Raw genomic sequence first — 19,877 nt, forward strand, 5'->3', positions numbered from 1 at the left:
GAAGGGACCAAGATGTTAAGATCCTGATAACTACACAGAATAGATAGGAAAGAAAATCTAGTAATATTCTGGGTAAATGGAGAGGCAATTGCCTGTTCTGGAAATACAATTCTCAGCTCATCCTGTTTAGAACTATGGTGGCATATGACAGATAGCACATATCACACTGAAAGGAAGTTATGAATATGGCACTAACAGAATGAGACTTTTATATTTTAAAAATCCTGTTAAAAGTATGTATATATTAAAATTGTGTGTGTGTGTGTGTGTGTGTGTGTGTGTGTTTGTGTGTATAAGCAGCTGCACCCACAGCATATAGAATGTCCTGGGCCAGAGATTTAATCCAAGCCACAACTGTGACCTGCTCCACAGCTGTAGCAATGCCAAATCCTTTAACCTACTCCACCAGGCCAGAGATTAAACCCACCCCTCCGCAGCAAGCCAGCCACTGCAATCTGATCCTTAACCCACTGCACCACTGCAGGTAGTCCATGCTTTACTTTATTTGAGTCAAGACTTGGTCTAGGAAAGCAAACCTACATTTTGAATGATATGTAATAATATTGAAGGGGAAATTTCCTGTGAATACTATGCCACTGCTGTATATGGTTGGCAGTTTCCATTCTTTATTTTAATTGAGGTATGACATAAAACAATACAATGCAAAAATTGTTAATGCATGAAGAACTTTTAATGATGTATATACTCATGTAGCTACTTACCTAGATCAAGATATAAAACACCTTCATTGCCCAGAATGTGTCTTTGTGCCCTGATCCAGTCAATACCTCCCCACTATCCTGACTCCATTCTTCATTGGGAGGCTTTGCATTCTACTAGATTTCATAAAAGTGAGATCATAAAACAAACACACTTTCATGCCATTCCAAACTATGACTTTGAGGCTTGTCCATGTCATCATGCATAGCAGTAATTTCATCTTTTCATATTGGTGTGGAGTTTTCTGCATTTGGGTATGCCATAGTTTCTTTATTCGTTCCTCCACTGATGGGTATTTGACTTATTCTCAGTTTGGTGCTATCCAAAATTCCACTGCCATAAACATTTTTAGACATGCTTTGTAGACATAAGCACCCATTTCTGTCAGGTATATACCTAAATGGGGGAGCTATGCTGTAGAGTAGGAGTATGTTTAAACTTAGTAGAGGTGCCAGAGACTTACATTGATTTATACTCTAGTATAAGGATACCAGCCAACTAGTAGTGTGTGAAAGTTCCCATTGCTCCAAGTCCTTGCTAGCTCTTGGTATTGTCAGTCTTTTGGATTTTAGCCCCTCTGGGGGATGAATTATTTGCTGTCTTGATATGTCTATTGATGATGCAGCAGAGACTTGGATAAATATGTCTGCATGAGAAAGAGAGCATAAATGCCACTAAGGAAGTTTGTGGGTAGCGGTTGCTCGTGGGTGTGTAAATTCAGAAGAAACTCAAGCGATGGTATTTCAGAAAAAGAGGGACCAGCATGCACTTAAAGGATTTGAAGATTCAGTATTTCCGTCTACCAGGGTATTGACCCTTGGTTATCATAACTTCCCAGTTAAAACATCCATGGCTCTTCACAGGGAGAAGAAAAACCTGCTGAAAAGCTTCCTCAGGGCCCTCTTCATGTCCCTGTTCCTCAGGCTGTAGATGAAGGGGTTCAGCATGGGGATGACCATGGAGTATATCACTGAGGCCACTGTCTCCATTGAGGAGGAGGAGGAGAAAGCAGAACTGAGGTACACGCCTAACCCTGTCCCGTAGAATAAGGAAATGACCGTTAGGTGAGACCCACAGGTGGAAAATGCTTTGTACCTCCCCTCCACTGAAGACATTTTCAATGTGGAGGAAATAATCTTAGAGTAAGAGAAAATGATCCCAAACAGTGGAACAACAGCCAGAAGACCAACTGCAGAATAAAGTGTAACATAATTGCTGAGAGCATCAGAGCAGGCAGACTTGAGCACCTCTGTCAATTCACAGAAGAAGTGGGCAATTTCTGTGTGTGTGCAGAACGAGAGACGCAGCACCATCAGACTGTGGAGGAGGCAGACCAGGACACTGGCAATCCAAGAGACTAGAACCAGCAGTCCACAGAGGTGTTTGTTCATCATAATTGTGTAGTGCAGGGGGTGACAGATGGCCACAAAGCGGTCATAAGCCATCACACTCAGGAGGAGGTTGTCCAAACACACAAATGCTGAGGAAAAAAACATCTGGGTAATGCAGCCTGCATAAGTGATGGCTCTGCTCGCTGTCTGGATGTTCACCAGCACTTTGGGAACTACAGAGGAGTTGACACAAATATCGGAAAAAGACAGGTGGGAGAGGAAGTAGTACATGGGGGTGTGGAGGCGGGAATCAGAGGTGACAGTGAGGATGATAAGCAGGTTCCCAAGCACAGAGACCAGGTACATGGATAAGAACAGCACAAAAAGTAGGGGCTGAAGTTCTGGATCCTCTGAGAAGCCCGAAAGGAGGAATTCTGAGACACCTGTTTGGTTTTCTGTATCCATGTATCTGTTAATTCTGCCAGGTAAATGACAAACCTATGCTAATTAAAACAAACAAACATGAGTCTCCAATATAAAAATATTTTTATCCTATTAGTAACCCCCCTCAAAAAAAAAAAAAACAGGAAAAATATGTACTTTGGCTAACAATTTAGTTTTCATCGCCTGGGAGTGATTACAAATGTCATTATCTTATACAGGTATCATTTTCAGGGATAATCTGTTCCCTCTTCTGAAATTTATCACAAATTAGACTTTGCGTACAAAATCTGTCTCAAGAAACCATCAACCTCTGTGGTGCCCAGCTTGGCATCAGCCCCTTTCAGACGGAGCATATCAATGGTTTGAACATTCTTCCTTTGGTGGTGCTGAAATTTGCCTCATGGAGGATTCTGCCTTGTCCCACATTTCTTTAGTCCTCTAGCCAAACTATGTGTGTTGGTGGTGTTCTGGCCCCACTGCCCCCTGACAAGAACTAATTTGATGAGAGAGTGGCATGTGGCCAAATCTGGCCATCAGCTTCCATGAAGATATTTAGAAATAAAACTCATATTTTAGTTAATAACCAGAGGGGGTGGACCTGATGGGACACATCACCTGAGGGTCTGGGGTTAGGGGTGACCATAGTTATGCCTGAAAATAAGGCAGCCTATGAGTCAGAAGCAGTGTACTGAACTGCGAAACTAGGTGTGGTGGTCAGGATCATGTTAAATTAGGAATCATAGAGTCAGACTGCTATGCCATGTATCCTGGTTCTACTCTTCATTGCTCTTGGCCAAGTTCTTGGATTTCTCAGTACCTCAGTTTCCTACTTGGGGACATGGGATTTTAATGATACCTACTCTGTAGGATTGTTGAGAGGTATAAATGTGTTGATGTTCTAAACAACAGTACCTGGAACATGATGGAAACATCAGAAATCATGGCTCAACACATTTTAGAATTTGGGAAATATAGTCTGTGGAGCTGAAGGCAGTGAGTCAAATACTTAGAGAGAATGGGATATCGTAGATCACTTGGCTTAAAAGAATATGGGAAGGAGAGAGAAATGGAAATCAACAGAAATGATGACCTTGGCTGTGAGGCTTTCCAGTTTGGGGAGCAGCACCTTCAAGACTTCTGGTCACCTTCTTCTTCATTCTGTTTAAATACATATACGTGTTTTCTGTGAATCTTCCCTTTTCTGTGGAAGCTGGTTTCACGGGGTTTCTATAATCTCAACTGAGAGTGCATTCACTAGATTAAATCCTAAACAATAGGGAAGAATCAAAATTCATTTTGATAGGAATAAAATATACCAATGAAGAGGAAAAATTTGTGGAGTGATGAAATGATTTGTGTTGCTATGAGCTTCAAAAATTACTCCAGCCATATTAAAACTTTGCTAAGCATTCCTTTTATGATGTTATATGGCAGAATACAAATACCTGCCAAAAATAGTAAAAAAAATATTAAAATAAATTCAGTGTGACTATGAAGCATTTATCCTCACAATTGAAGTCTGCTAAAAATTAAGAAATATATTGTACCAAAATTACTCTTAAGAAATATATATTAAGAAAGATATTGCACAAAATTACCCTTAACCAAAATTTAAAGTCATTCATAATTTTTAAAGTGCCAAAATAAATTAATAAATAGAATAAAGTGCTTCCAGTGGTCAGGGGGATTATAATACAAGCTGTGTTGTTGGAGGGTCACTTATAGCACACAAAGAAAGAGACACTATTTTTCCAAATGATAAGGAAAATCTAGCTCAAAAGCTCAGGCAGTATCATACCAAGCCCTGAAAGGGCAGTCAGATTACAGGGAACTTATCAGTAAATTTATCAGTTTACCAGTCAGATTACCATGGAAGTTATCAGTAGAAGATAAATCACTATCATTTAATTCAACTAGAGTCTGGTCCACTTAGAAGCCACATGCCCACATTTTTTAAGAAATTTTTAGTAGAAGCTCACAGCCACTACTCATGTCCCTGTCCCTAGAATCACTTAACTGCTCACAAAAGCCTTCTCCACATGCACATATACACAGTCCTCTTTCTGAAAGCACTTACTAAGCCCACATCGATCATCCAGGTGATAGCAGGGAAGAAAATCTGGTTGCACTGATGGATGGTGAGAGATCCCCAGAAAGAAAGTTGGTATGAAGTCCAGATACACGTGGAATAGGCAAGGTGATAATATTCTTCCTGTTCTGGGGTATGTGAGCTGGGAGCACAGGGACACACAAGGAACATTTATCCTTTCAGGGCATCTGAGGTTGAATTTCCAAAGCACCTAATTAAATAAATGTTCCTAGTGTGACTCCTTCTAAACAGCTTTGCCCTTGGGAAAGAAAGAAAGAACCATAATAAAATTGGAAACTGTGCCTGACAATTCTATTTCCACATGGGATATTTGTGGACAGTTACATTTTTTTCACATTATGAGATCCCCTCTCCATAGGCATGATGTCATGCACGGCTCAAGATTCTCTCTGAAAAATATCCCATTAGAATCTAAACTACTCATTCTTTGCCAATCAACATCCTTAAAGAGCAATTCTATAGGGCCATCTAAGTACCTGCCAGCACCCTAAATCAAAGACTTGCTCTCTCAGACCTGAATATCTGAATATATTTTTCAGAATATATGAAGATATTAGAGTTTATGAATATATTCTTCACAGTCATATGAATATATATGAAGTGTATAAATAATACACAACTCCATTGCTCCTCTATGTGTTACTCATCCCTAAAATAGAGACAATAACTCTTAGGTCAGGATTATTATTAAATGAATGAATAGTAATAAAGAGTGTGGTATTCACAGTTAAGAAAACTTATTAACGGAAGTACTAAAAATGAATATCATAGTCTTTATTAATATTTGTTTATTTAATAATAACCTTACCTGAGGGTTATCACCTCTATTTTAGGGTGAAAACACAGTAGAGAAGATGATCAATTTGCTTCAGTCATATGCTGTAAATGGCAGAGTTGGGATTGGATCAGATGCCTGACTTTAGAATAGATGGAAAACTGTGATATGCATATTGGAAATAAAATCAGGCTTTCAGGAGTTGCTGTTGTGGTGCAGTAGGTTCAGGAACTGACTGCAGAGGTTTGGGTCACTGCAGAGACCTTGGCTTGATCCCTGGGTTCAATCCCTGGCTGGCTGCAGTGGGTTAAATTATCTGGCAATACCACAGCCCTGGTATAGGTCACAGCTGAGGCTTGGATTCAACCTCTAGCATGGGAACTACCAATGCCACAGGAGTAGCCACTGAAATAAAACAATAAAATAAAATACAATAAATAAAATAAAATAAAAATTCATCTATAAGATAATGGGGGAGGAAACAAGCGTAGAATTAGAACAAGTTGGTTTCACATGGTAAAAGGAGATCTTTCATCTCACTACATAAAGTAAATCATAGGTGAAAAGTGTCCAAGACAGCAAAGTGGGAAACCCTGAGCTCACTTTCACACACAGGAACACTGGGTCCCTGGGTCAGAGAGCCATGGAAGGGAAGGGCTAGAGCTGCTTGGGGTCTTAAATCTGTAAGGTCCTTCTATCATCCATTGGTAACAGCTCTCCAGTGAGTTTTTCAGGGTGTGCAAAGCAGGCAACTCTCAATGGCTTCAAATGTGATTGTTTGAGCTATTTTTAAAATCTGGATGCCTGAAAGTTGAGTTTAGTGCTGACAGGCTTTTGCACTGAAGAGTGATAACCCACAAGGAAGCTATAAACATCCTTGGGGGCCAATAGACAGAGGCCATCGTTGGCTCATTCATGTACAAGAGCAAAACATTTCCAAGGGAAGTGAAATCTAACATTCTCTATCTTTACTTCATATACTTTCTGGTGTCTGGGAGGCTAGGGCTCTCAGTGCAAGAGCAGTGAGAAATCCAGGAAAATTTCATTTCCCCACAAAGCCGTAGAAAAAAGCTGTCCTATTGAACTTTTGTTTTTTGATAATGAAAATGTTTTATATCTTCATTGTCCAAATATGTTCCTGGGCACATGGGTTAGTGAGTGCTTGAAATGTGGTGAGTAGTCATGGGTAGCTGGTGATTACCATCTTGGACTGCACAGAGATAGACTATGAGACAGCTCCAGAGATGATGGGCAGCTGAGTAAGATGAGGATATTTGTTCTGGGCATATATCCAGACAAAACTTTAATTCAAAAAGATACATGCACCCCTATGTTCCTTGCAGCACTATTCGCCATAGCCAAGGCATAGAAACAACCTAAATTTCCGCTGACAGATTATGAAAATGTGGTACATATATGCAATGGAATATTATTCTGCCATAAAAGGACAAAATAACACCATTTACAGCAACAGGATATAGCTAGAGATTCTAAGTGAAGTATGTCTGAAAGAGAGAGTCACTATCTTGACTCCATTCCCCGTCAGGTGCTTTTACTTGCTCTTAGAGTCAATGAAAGTGAGGTCATATAACAAACACACTTTCATGCCTTTCAAACACACTTTCATGCCTTTTATGTTTTTGAGGCTTGTCCATATCATTGTACATAGCTCTAATTTGTTCTTTTTGTATTGGTGTGGAATTTTCTGCATTCTGCATAATTTATGCCACATGCCATAGTTTGTTTACCCATTCTACCACTAAGGGGCATTTGAATTATTTCCAGTTTCATGCTTTCATGAAAAGCATTGCTATAAACATTTTTAGATCTGCTTTGTGGATGGAAGCAACCATTTCTGCTAGGTATATACCTGAGAGTTGGAGGGCTCTGCTGTAGGAGTATATTTGCACTTAGTAGAAGTGCCAAAGTAATTGCATGGAGTAATACTTCAGGTATAACTATACAAGTATACTAATAGTTTCTGAAAGTTCCCATTTCTCCAAATCTCCGCTAGTTCTTGGTATTTTCAGACATTTGAGTGTTTGCCATTATGGTGGATGAATTGATGATTATCTTGATATAGCTAATGACAATTCTCAGAGACCAAGTATAAACCCATCTGCAGAGGTAAGAGGGCATAAATGTCACTAAAGGTATTTCATGGGAAGTGGTTGCTTGTGGGCATGTAAACTCAAAAGAAACCCAAGTGATGGTCTTTCAGAACAAGAGGGACAAGTCACATGCTCAAAGGAGTCAAATATTTGGTATTTCTGTCTACCAGGGTATTGACCCTTGGTTATCATAATAACATCCCAGTCTCAGCATCCATAGTTCTTCACAGGGGGAAGAAAGACCTGATGACAAATTTCCTCAGGGCCCCCTTCATGTCCTTGTTCCTCAGTCTGTAGATGAAGGGGTTCAGTATGGGGATGACCATGGTGTACACCACTGAGGTCACTGTCCCCTTTGAGGAGGAGGAGGAGAAGGCAGAACTGAGGTACATGCCTAACCCTGTCCCGTAGAATAAGGAAATGACCACTAGGTGAGACCCACAGATGGAAAATGCTTTGTACTTCCCCTCCACTGAGCACACATTCAATATGGAGGAAATAATCTTAGAATAAGAGTAAGGAATCCCAGTTACTGGAATAATAACCATCAGGCCTGTCACAGAATACAGCACAATGTAATTGCTGAGAGCATCAGAACAGGTGGACTCGGGCACCTCAGCCAGTTCACAGAAGAAGTGGGGTCTTTCCGTGTGTGTGTAGAATGAGAGATGCAGCACCATCAGACTCTGGAAGAGGGGGATGATGACACTGGCAATCCAAGAGACTAGAGCCAGCAGGTTACAGAAGTGTGGGTTCATCATGATTGTTTAGTGCAGGGGTGACAGATAGCCATAAATTTGTCATAGGCCATCATGACCAGGAGGAGGTTGTCCAACCACACAAAAACTGAGAAAAAATAGATCTGGGTAATGCAGTCAGCATAGGTTAGGTGATGGCTTTGCTCACTGTCTGGATGTTCATCAGCACTTGGGAACCATGGTGGTGTTGAGACAAATATCAGAAAAGACAGGTGTGAGAGGAAGAAGCCCATGGGGGTGTGGAGGTGGAAGTTGAAGGTAAAAGCCAGAATGATGAGCAGGTTCCCACACACCAAGACCAGGCACAAGGAGAAGAACAGCCCAAAGAGGAGTGGCTGGAGTTCTGGGTCCTCTGAGAGGCCCAGAGGAGGAATTCCAAGACACCTGTTTGGTTTCGTACATCCATGGAGCTGATAATTCTGCCGTGTAACTGACAAAGCGATGGATGGAATGGAGTCCACAAATGTAAAATATTTTTACCATATTAGTGACACCCCTCCCCCCATAAAAACAGAAAAAAATGTAAACTTTGGCTAACAATTTAGTTTTCATTCAGTAGAAGCAATTACAAATGTCATTATTATATACAGATAACACTTTCAGGGATGATCTCTTCCTTCCTTCTAATTGTTAGCACAATTTAATCTTTGCCTTCAAAATCTATCACTTCAAAAAAGAGTCCATCAGCCTCTGTGGTGTCTAGCTCAGCATCAGCCCCTTTCAGATGATTTGACCATTCTTCCTTCGGAGGTGCCAAAATCTGCCTCTTGGAGGATTCTGCCTTTTCCCACTTTCACCTAGTATTCTAGCACAGCCATGTGTGTTGGTGGTGCCTTGGCCTCATTGCCCCCTGCCAAGAACTAATTTGGTAAGATTGTGGTGTCTGGCTCAATCTGGACAATGAGCTTCACTGGAGAAACGCTCAAATAAAACTCATATTTTAGTTAATAATCTGAGGGGGTGGGCTTGATGGGACAAATCAACTAAGCTTCCAGGGTTGAGGCTAGCCATCACTATGCTTTCACAGAAGGTAGCCTATGCTTCAGAACCAGTGTACTGAACTGCTAAACTAGGTGTGGTAGTAAGGATCATGTCAAATTATAATTCCTAGAGCCTGACTCCTCTGTCACAAATCCTGGTTCTACTCTTTGCTAACCACTGCCAAGCTCTCTGATTTCTCAGTACCTCAGATTCCTACTTGATGAAATGGGATTTTTAATGATACTTACTCCATAGAATGGTTGAGAGTGATAAATGAGTTTATTTATTTTATTTTATTTTTTTGCTTTTTAGGGATGCACCCATGGCATATGGAGGTTCCCAGGCTAGGGGTCTAATCGAAGCTGTAGCTGCCAGCCACAGCCACAGCCACAGCCACAGCCATGCAGGATCCTTGACCCACTGAGCAAAGTCTGGGATTGAACCCACAACCTCATGGTTACCAGTCAGATTCTTCTCCACTACACCACAACAGGAACTCTGAGTTTATGTTTTAAAGAACAGTGCCTGGAACACTATGGAAACCTAGAGAAATCATGGCTGAGTATATTTTAGAATTTGGGAAATGGTGTCTGAAGATCTGAAGGCAGTGAGGTAAGTCCTTAGAGGAATGGGATATCATAGAGTACTTGGCATAAAATAATATGGGAAGGAGAGAGAAATGGAAACACATGGAATTAATGACCTTGGTTGTGAGGCTTCCAGGTTGGGGAGCAGCCCTTTAAGATTTCTTCTTGCCTTCTAACTCTCATTCTGTTATGTATGCTTGTGTTTTCTGTTAGTGTTCCCTTTTCTATGGAAACTGCTTTCTCTTAGTTTCTACAAACCACATTCAAGAAAGCATTTACGGAGTTCCTGTCATGGTGCAGTGGAAACAAATCTGACTAGGAACCATGAGGTTGCAGGTTTGCTCAGTGGGTTAAGGATCTGGTGCTTCTGTGATGATGTGCTGCTGTGGCATAGGCTGGCAGCTGTAGCTCCAATTGGACCCCTAGCCTGGGAACTTCTGTATGCCCTGGGTGCGGCCATAAAAGCAAAAAAAAAAAAAGAAAAGAAAAAAGTGCTGCCATTTGCAACAACATGGGCAGACATTATGCTAAGTGAAGTAGACAATCACAGAAAGACAAATTCTGCATGATTCTACTTATATGATTCATCTAAAATAGTCAAATTCATAAAATCATATAGTGGAAAAGTGGTTGCCAAGGGCTGGCAGGAGAGGAAATAATATGAGAATTACTCATAAAACGGCATAAAATTTCAGTGAATCAAGATGAACAAGCCCTACAGATGTGCTGTACAACAGTGTACCTACAGTCAATTATAATATATGAATATTTCAAAATCTGTTAAAAAGGTAGAGCTCATGTTAAGTGTTGCTTCCACAATCAAAAAATTAACTGAGAAAATAAGAATACCATCAGATTCTTGCTATAGAAGACGCAATTCTCCCTAAAATCACTCGGTCATTTGAATGCATTTGATGATTATAAACTCACATGTCAATAGAGGTTAATTTAACACGTCTGTGGGAATGTAAATTGTGCAGCCACTGTGGAGAGCAGTATGGAGGTTCTCTAAAAGAAAACTAACATAGAGTTACTGTATGATCCTGTAGTCCCACTCCTGGGCATATATCTGGAGAAAACTATCATTTGAAATGACACATGCACCCCCATATTCACTGCAGCACCGTTTACTGTAGCCAAGACATGGAAGCAAACTAAATGTCCATCAACAGATGAATGGACAAGGAAGAAGTGGTACATATATACAGTAGAATATGACTGGGCCATAAAAAGAATGATAATGCCATTTGCAGCAACATGGATGGACCTAGAAATTATCATATTAAGGGAAGGAAGTCACATAAAGACAAATATCATATGACGTCGCTTATATGTAGAATCTAAAAAATGATGCCACATAGACAAATGTGATACAAATGAACTGTGTTTACAAAACAGATGCAAAGACATAGAAAACATAGTTACCAAAGGGATGTGGGAGAGATAAATTAGGAGTTTGAGATTAACATATACACACTATATATAATAGATAACCAACAAGGATCTGCTCTATAGCACAGGGAACTATCTTCAGTGTTTTATAATAAACTATAATGCAAAGGGATATGAAAAGAATATATATATGCATATATGCATACATGCATAACTTAATCACTTTGCTGTACACATGAAACTAATACATGCACACAGAGTAAGTCTGAATTTTCTTATTAAGATGTATGAAACTGTAAACTCGGGAGGAGGAGTAAGGGTGAGATTCTTCCTGAGAAGGGGCAGGACCCAAATCCTATGAAGGAGATCTCTTGTAGTCCTGTACCATTAATATTAACAAACCCTCAGAGACTGAGATAATATGGGCCAATTTGGCTAATTATGAGCTCTGGGCATTGAGCTCTCAAGCCCAGACTCCTGTAAATAAGCAGCCTGTGCCCTGCAACATTTCAGTTTGATGGTCCCAGTCCAGCTGGATCAGTACGTGTGTCTTCTCCTGTCATAGTCATTGTCTTCATCAAGGGGTCCATCTGACTCTGTCTTCCTGTCTGTCCTGTGAACAGAAACTGAACCTTCATCACTCACCCAGCCTGGGAAGGGCAATTGATCATCATTCCTTTGTCATGCCCCAGCGTGCCCTGCAGTGAGTACCACTGGAGATACTGAGTACAGGAGGGACTGGGGCAGGATGGTTTCTTCATCATCAGGATAAGCAGGACAGTTGGAGGATGAGCGAGTAGGGCACCAATACGCAGTCAGCTCAGAGGCATATGAAGTTGATGCTGTTGGTCTCAGTGAGAAGTCTTATTTCTGCTTTCCTCCCATACTGGCTCTAGGTTCTGTTGGCATCTCTCTCACCAGAGCAGGAAATGAGCCCTCTAAACTGTCCCCTAAACATTCCAAGATGATCATGAAGGTGTTTATGAGGATGATGCCAGATGATTATATATGTGGTATCATGAATATTCATTAAAGATTCCCAAGGGCCAGGCTCTGAATTAAGTGCTCCACATAGCTTATTTTTTTCATCTGCATAGTCACCCTCAATATATGTGTACAGGTTATTATTCTTTTACAGATGAGGAAGATGATAGGTTTTTTTTATTGTAATTGCACAGATCATGGGATAGAATAGATGAGCCAGCTTTGAATCAAACAGCTGACTCCAGACACAGGCACCTGGCCAGCATTTCCCTTTGCCAACCCAGTCATTTCACTTCTCTGGCCATTCCATCAAGCATCTCCGTTACTGTGATCTTCACTTTGGAGGTTACCGTAAACCGCAGTGGGAGCTGTGGGTGGCACCAACCATAGAAAGGATGGCTGAGATCATAGGCAGGATCACAGAAATCATGGCTCATAACAGCTGAGGGCAGATCTCTGCTCCTGGATATTGCCTCACCTGTCCACTTCCTCCTCCATTCTGTAATTCAGCCTTCTCCATTTAAATTGGAGACATAACATCATCCATACTCAGGAGACCAGAAACAGAGACGATGTACAGAAGATGTGTCATTGGCTAGGACCTGTGGATCTCTGTTTAAACTTCCTGAGTTGTATTAGTGTGAAGAAGTTAACTACCTGTGACTCAGAGATCCACCATATAATTTTAAATCCTATCTGCTGCATTTATTATCTAGCGAGCTGGAGCAAGTTCTTAGTATCTCAGAGCATCGACATTGTCATCTGAGTTGATTTCGGTTTGATACCACCTCACTGAGTAAGAAACAGGGAATGGATACTGTCTATGTGGGTAAATATGGGATGGATGCATAAACTAAGGACAAACTTTTTGATAAAAATATTATTAATTTTGATAACCCTAAGGTTCACGTCATTTGGCCAAAGTATCCTGTGATCTGACATGTAATTTCGAATGAATACCTGACAAAACATTTTATTTTTGTCCCTACACAAGTAGATACTGAGCACTTAGATGGAAATGGCTGAGTCACACTGATTTCTCTCTCTCTTTCTTTCTTTCTGAATGGCCACACCTATGGCATATGAACGTTCCCAGGCTGGGGGTCGAATTGGAGCTGCAGCTGGGCCTATACCACAGCCACAGCAACATCAATCTGAGCTGAGTCTGCGACCCATGCCCAGCTTGCAGCAATGCTTGATCCTTAACTCCCCAGGTATGATAACTATTGAGTAGACCCTTCTTTGGGTCGCAGAAACACAGAATAATCAATATGGCTTGCACACACTGATGCTTTCTTGCCTGTGCTTATGGGATGCCCCATAGGACAAGAGACAAGATAAAATGGTACTTGCCTGTGTGTATGTCATGGACTCTCAATGGGATCTATTATTTTCCACTTAATAGCTCCATGACATTGAATTACTCAAAGAACAACACAGTGATTTTCATAAATATTAAAAAGAAATGGCAGAAGGAGCAGGGGAAGGTACGTTTTATCATGTGGGCTCAGACACATTTTAGGATTCTAAGTCAGAGTTCCCATAATGGTGTAGTGGCATCAAATCTGAGTAGGAACCATGAGGTTGCAGGTTTGATCCCTAGCCTCGCTCAGTGGGTTACGGATCTGGCATTGCTGTGAGCTGTGGTGTAGGTTGCAGGTGCGCCTCAGATCCCGCATTGCTGTGGCTCTGGGGTAGGTCAGCTGCTACAGCTCCGATTAGACCCCTAGCCTGAGACCCTCCAAATGCTGTGGGTGCGGCCCTAAAAAGAGACAAAAAGACCAAAAAAGAAAAAGAAAAAGGATTCCAAGTCATTCTATGTGCATGCCCTGGGAAAAGAGACCCTTCAGATTTTCTGCCATATAACCAATTACATATACACAATGGAATGCTCCTCAGCCCTAAAAAGAACAAAAGAATGGCATTTGCAGCAACATGTATGCAACTAGGAATTCTCATACTAAGAGAAGTAAGTCAGAAAAAGAAAGACAAACACCATATGATATCACTTATATGTGGATCTAAAATATGGCACAAATGAACCTATCTACAAAACAGAAACAGACTCACAGACATGGAGAACAGACTTGGGGTCGCCAAGGGGGAGCAGGGAAGGAGTGAGAAGGACACCGAGTTTGGGGTTGGTAGATGCAAACTATTATATTCAGAATGGATAAACAATGAGGTCTTACTGTTCAGCACAGGGAACTATATCCCATTTCTTGGGATAGAACATGACAAAAGATAGCATGAGAAAAAGAATGTATACATATGTATGACTGGATCACTATACTGTACAGCAGAAATTGGCACAATGCTGTAAATCAACTATCCTTTAAGTAAAACTATAATCAAATAAAAGATTATTGAAACTCTCTTAGGGTTGCATTTCGTCCATAAACCCACTATTCCAAAAATAATTATAATTCTGGTACAAAGCAAGGACCAAATGTTTCTAAGTTCCACCAGTCTAAGATGCCCCACATCTGTGGAGCTGGCTGTTATCATCTCAATTTCCAGATAAAGAACACCAGCACGTAGAGGCTGAGGCATTTATACACACATCTGTGACTTAGGATACTGAACCAGTGGTTTTAGGGGCACTGGTGGCACTAATATAATGGATTATAGATTTCCTATGATAACAATGCACTTTAGAGTCCGGTTTGAAAACCTGAGATATGGAAATATCATGTCCTTGTTAAGGCCAGGGATCGAACCTGCATCCTCATGGATACTAGTCAGGTTCTTAATCTACTGGTCACAACGGGGACTCCTGTTCAATGATTGAGAAGTGCACTGTATACTAATGCCATCTATGGGGTATTGAGGTTGTGACTTTGCATTTGCTAACCTATAGTTACCAAAATGTGAAGTCTACAAGAGTAAGGATTTTTTTTCTCTTTTTGGCAGGACCTGCTGCATGAAGATCCCAGGCCAGGGACTGAACCCATGCCACCACAGAGTCCTGAGCTCCAACCATGGCAATGCTGTATTCTTAACCCACTGCACCATCAGGGAACTCCCGGCTAGACCGAGTTTAGATGTTACAGTCGAAAAGTTATTTTTCTAGGTTTTTTGACATGTAATTGATATATAGCACCGTATAAATTTAAGGTGTTCTGTATAATGACCTGACAAACATTTTATGAAATGATTACCACATTAATATCCATCATTGTATATAGAGAGAAAAAGTAAAAAGCATTTTTTTCTTGATATTTCTTAGGATTTGCTCTCCTACCTTTCAAATATACCACAGAACAGTGTCAACTATAGTCATTGTGTTGTATCATACACCCCTAGTACTTCTTATCTTATAAATGGAAGGGTGTACATTTTGACTCATTTCATCCAATTTCCCACTCCCCACCCCCACCCCCAGCTTTTGGAAACTACACATCTGATCTCTTTTTCTCTGAGTTTAGGGTTGCTTGTTTGTTTGATTTTAGATTCCACATATAAGTGAATTACACGACTTGTCTTTATCTGACTTATTTTGCTCAGCCTAATGCCTTCAAGGTCCATACATGTTGTCAGAAATGGTAGGATTTCCTTCATTCTTATGGCTGAATCGTGTGCCATTGTGTGTATATATCATGTTTTCTTCCTCTACTCACCCACTGATGGACACTTAGGTTGTTTCCATATCTTGGCTATTGTAAATAATGCTACAATGAACAGAGCGGTGCATGTAACTTTTCCTATTAGTGTTTTCATTTCCTTAAGATGAATACCCAAAAATGGAAAAGCGAATCACAGGGCAGTTTTATTTATTTTTTTAATTTTATTGGTGTATAGTGGACTTACAAAGTTGTGTTAGTTCAGGTGTTCAGCAAAATAAACCCATCATATATATATCCATTCCTTTTCAGATTCTTTTCCCCTGTTCTAATATTGAGTAGATTTTCTTGTGCTATACACGTTACCTGTCTATTTTATATAGAGTGGTGTCTATATGTCAGCCCCAATACCCTATTTGTCCCAAAAGCATGTTTCCCCTTTAACCATAAAGGTGAGGAATTTCCACAGTGGCCAAACAAAATTAGTTCCCACCAGTGGTGCATAGGTTTCCCTTGAAAAGACTTTTAAAAGACAACCCACATATTGAGCATACATTTCTAGAAATAGGGGAAATCAGAAAGTCAAAGAATAATAAAAACCCATGAAGATAAAAGACACATAAAAAAACCTTTCTAGGAGTTCCCATTGTGGCACAGCAGAAACAAATCCAACTAGGAACCATGAGGTTGTGGGTTCGATCCCTGGCCTCACTCAGTGGGTGGAGGATCCTGCACTTCTATGAGCTATGGTGTAGGTTGCAGATGTGTTTCAGATCTTGCATTGCTGTGGCTGTGGCATAGGCCTGCGGCTACAGCTCCCATTAGACCCCTAGCTGGGGAACCTCCATATGCCAAGGGTGTGGCCCTAAAAAAACAACAAAGACCTCCCCAACAAAACCCCCCAAAACCCCTTTCTAATTATGAACATTTGACTTTTATTTAGAGTCCAGATAACATAGTTCGAGGAATATCTAGATATCAACATTCTGAGTCAAGAGAAATTATTGTGCTATATCTGAATAAATTAAGGCTGATTCTAAGTGTACTAATTAGAATGTTTTTCTTCAAAAAGGGAGAGGGATATTTCTTTTTTATATAACTTTTATGTTTTTATTAAAGTTTAGTTGATTTACAATGTTGTGCTTTTTCTTACTCAATATATTTCATTAAAAGAATAGACTGTCCTTTGCCATGATCAGGGATTTGTTATCTCTCCATTTCCTTGCTCCTCTAACATTCTTTAGGCCAATGTATAGAAAGAGGTGAATAACGTAGAATCCAGTGAGAAAGGAGCTGTATGAAAACTGGATTTGGGACATTGTGAAATAGTGCTGAAGGTACCAGGGTGTATGACCCCAAGTGTGAATATTGGCTTGTAAATTTCCTGAATCCAAAATATGCACATAGTAGGACTGCATGCTCATTTACCTGTTTCCTTTCTTCCAAACCTCTCTCTCTTCTTTTTCAAAAGGTGTCAGAGATACACGGGACCACAAAATCTAACAAGTGTCTCAGAATTCTTGCTCCTGGGCCTCTCAGAGGATCCAGACCTGCAGCCCTTCCTCCTTGGGCTGTTCCTGTCCATGTACCTGGTCACCATGTTGGGGAACCTACTCATTGTCCTGGCTGTTACCTCTGACTCCCACTTCCACACCCCCATGTACTTCTTCCTCTCCAACCTGTCCTTGGCTGACATGGGCTTCACCTCCACCACTGTCCCCAGGATGATTGTGAACATCCAGACTCACAGCAGAGTCATCTCCTATGCTGGCTGCCTGACACAGATGTCATTTTTTATGCTTTTTGGATGTTTGGATAGTCTCCTCCTGACTGTGATGGCCTATGACAGGTTTGTGGCCATCTGTCACCCCCTGCATTACTTGGTCATCATGAACCCACGTGTCTGTGGCTTGTTAGTGTTGGTATCACTCCTCACCAGCCTTTTGGTCTCTCAGATGCACGGTTCGGTGGTGGTAAAAGTTGCCTACTTCAGAGATGTGGAAATTTCTCATTTCTTCTGTGATCCTTCTCAACTCCTCAACCTAGCCTGTTCTGACCCTTCCACCAATACCATAGTCATGTATTGTGTGGGTGGCATCTCTGGTTTTCTCCCTATCTCAGGGATCCTTTTCTCTTACTCTAAAATTGTTTCCTCCATTCTGAGAGTCTCCTCATCAGGTGGGAGGTACAAAGCCTTCTCCACCTGTGGCTCTCACCTGGCAGTTGTTTGTTTATTTTATGGAACAGGCCTTGGGGTGTACCTCAGTTCAGCTCTCTCACTTTCCCCCAGGAAGAATGCAGTGGCCTCAGTGGTATACACTGTGGTCATCCCCATGCTGAACCCCTTCATCTACAGTCTGAGGAACAGGGACTTCAAAAGGGCCATGAGGAGGTTCTTTGGCCAAATGATCTAATTTCAGTATGTGGGTGTCACCCATTTGGAGTGTACTTTGGGAAATGTAGAAACATTAAACATGTAGACTTGAAATTCTCCCTCTCTTATGTCATCCTTTTTGTAGCTCCTATGGCCTTTGCTGTTCTCCTTGCTTAGCACCTGACTCTTGCTTCTTCTGTCCTTTCTTTAATGGGTCTGAGGTAGAGTTCTAGGATCTTTGCAGATCATAACCATCACATGACAGAATACTTGCTGCACACCTGAAGGTAAGACAACATTATAAATCAACTATGCTCCAATATAAAATAAAAATGAAGGAGCTCCGGAGTTCCCTGGTGGCTCAGTGGGTTAAGGATCTGGCATTGTCACTGCTGTGGTGTGGCTTGATTGCTGGCCTAGGAATTTATTCATGCTGCAGGTGTGGCAAATAAAATAAAAGCATACACACAAAGTAAAATAATAAAATGAAAGGAAGAGTTCCTGTCATGGCTCAGTGGTTAACAAACCCAACTAGGAACCATAGGTTGTGGGTTTGATCCCTGGCCTTGCTCATTGGGTTAAGGATCCAGTGTTGCCATGTGACGAGGTCTGCTTGTCTACCCATGTCCTGAAGTCAGTGATGCCACAGAAATAAGAAAGAGACACAGCAATAGAGAGGGGATCAGGGGGCTACAGCCTTCAAGAGGCAATAGCAACCCTCTGACCCAACTCATGGTTTTTATTTCCTATGTTCTACTTCCTTGTACGTGCAGGGGATACATCAGTATTTTACTTCAAATAGATAGATAGCAAGATATGCTAGCATAGTTATTCCTAAGCACATAAATAAACTAATCATAAATGTTTTAGCCCTCCCAGGCCATAATTTGTTGTTTGCTTCAAGCCATCTATGGCCTCTCCCACAAATCCCCCAAGGCTCCAGTCCTGAGAATGTCAGAGCTGATGGTTTTCCATCAGCAACATTAATGCTTCAGCAATCTTGTTTTCGAGATACCATTCTTTGATGTTGTTCTCATTTGTTTTGCCTCAAGGGTCATGAGAGAGTCACAAGACTTTGTATAGACTGACATTCTACAGCCACTCTATGGCACCAGTCTTTTCTTTCCATTCTTCATTACGTCACATATTCATGCCTCCAACAGCCGTGAGCTGTGGTGTAGGTTGCAGACACAGCTCAGATATGGCATTGCTGTGGCTGTGGCTTAGGCTGGCAGCTGCAGCTCTGATTGGAACCCCAGCCTAGGAACCTCCAAATACTCCAAATACTGTGGGTGCAGCCATAGAAAAGAAAAAAAGGCAAAAAAATATAATAATTAAAGAGGAGTTCCTGTTGTGGTGTAGCAGAAATGAATCTGAGCTCGTGAGTTTGATCCCTGGACTTGCTCAGTGGGTTGGGCATCTGGCATTGCTGTGAGCTGTAGTATAGGTTGCAGATGCACATCAGATCCAGCATTGCTGTGGCTGTGGCTTAGGCCAGCAGATGTAACTCTGATTCAAACCCTAGCCTGGGAACTTCCACATGTTGGGGGTGTGGCCCTAAAAAGCAAAATAAATAAATAATAAATAAATAGACAGTAAGGATAGCGTTCCTAAGATTCTTAATAAACTGAAATTGCCTTTGGTTTTTGCATGATTATGCTTATTTTGAATTACTTTTTAACCATGGTCATCACACCCACCTAAAGCATGTTCCGTATGCCCTTCTAATTTATTCAACTAAACTGGT

The 19,877-nt window shown here is 41.1% G+C and overlaps 1 protein-coding gene and 2 pseudogenes across 1 annotated transcript; 1 reads left to right on the forward strand and 2 right to left on the reverse strand.

Moving 5' to 3' along the window:
* Window positions 1-1,577: 1,577 nt before the first annotated feature.
* On the reverse strand, window positions 1,578-2,516 carry LOC110259026 (olfactory receptor 7C1-like). Its single transcript, XM_021082321.1, has one exon. It carries the CDS (start codon window positions 2,514-2,516, stop codon window positions 1,578-1,580), a length of 939 nt encoding a protein of 312 aa, XP_020937980.1.
* A 5,199-nt stretch (window positions 2,517-7,715) lies between these two features.
* LOC100525386 lies at window positions 7,716-8,732 on the reverse strand (annotated as a pseudogene).
* Window positions 8,733-17,172: 8,440 nt separating this feature from the next.
* LOC110259024 lies at window positions 17,173-18,170 on the forward strand (annotated as a pseudogene).
* Window positions 18,171-19,877: the final 1,707 nt, after the last annotated feature.

The sequence above is a fragment of the Sus scrofa genome, unplaced genomic scaffold, assembly GCF_000003025.6.
Source record: "Sus scrofa isolate TJ Tabasco breed Duroc unplaced genomic scaffold, Sscrofa11.1 Contig65, whole genome shotgun sequence".
Classification (NCBI taxonomy): domain Eukaryota; kingdom Metazoa; phylum Chordata; class Mammalia; order Artiodactyla; family Suidae; genus Sus; species Sus scrofa.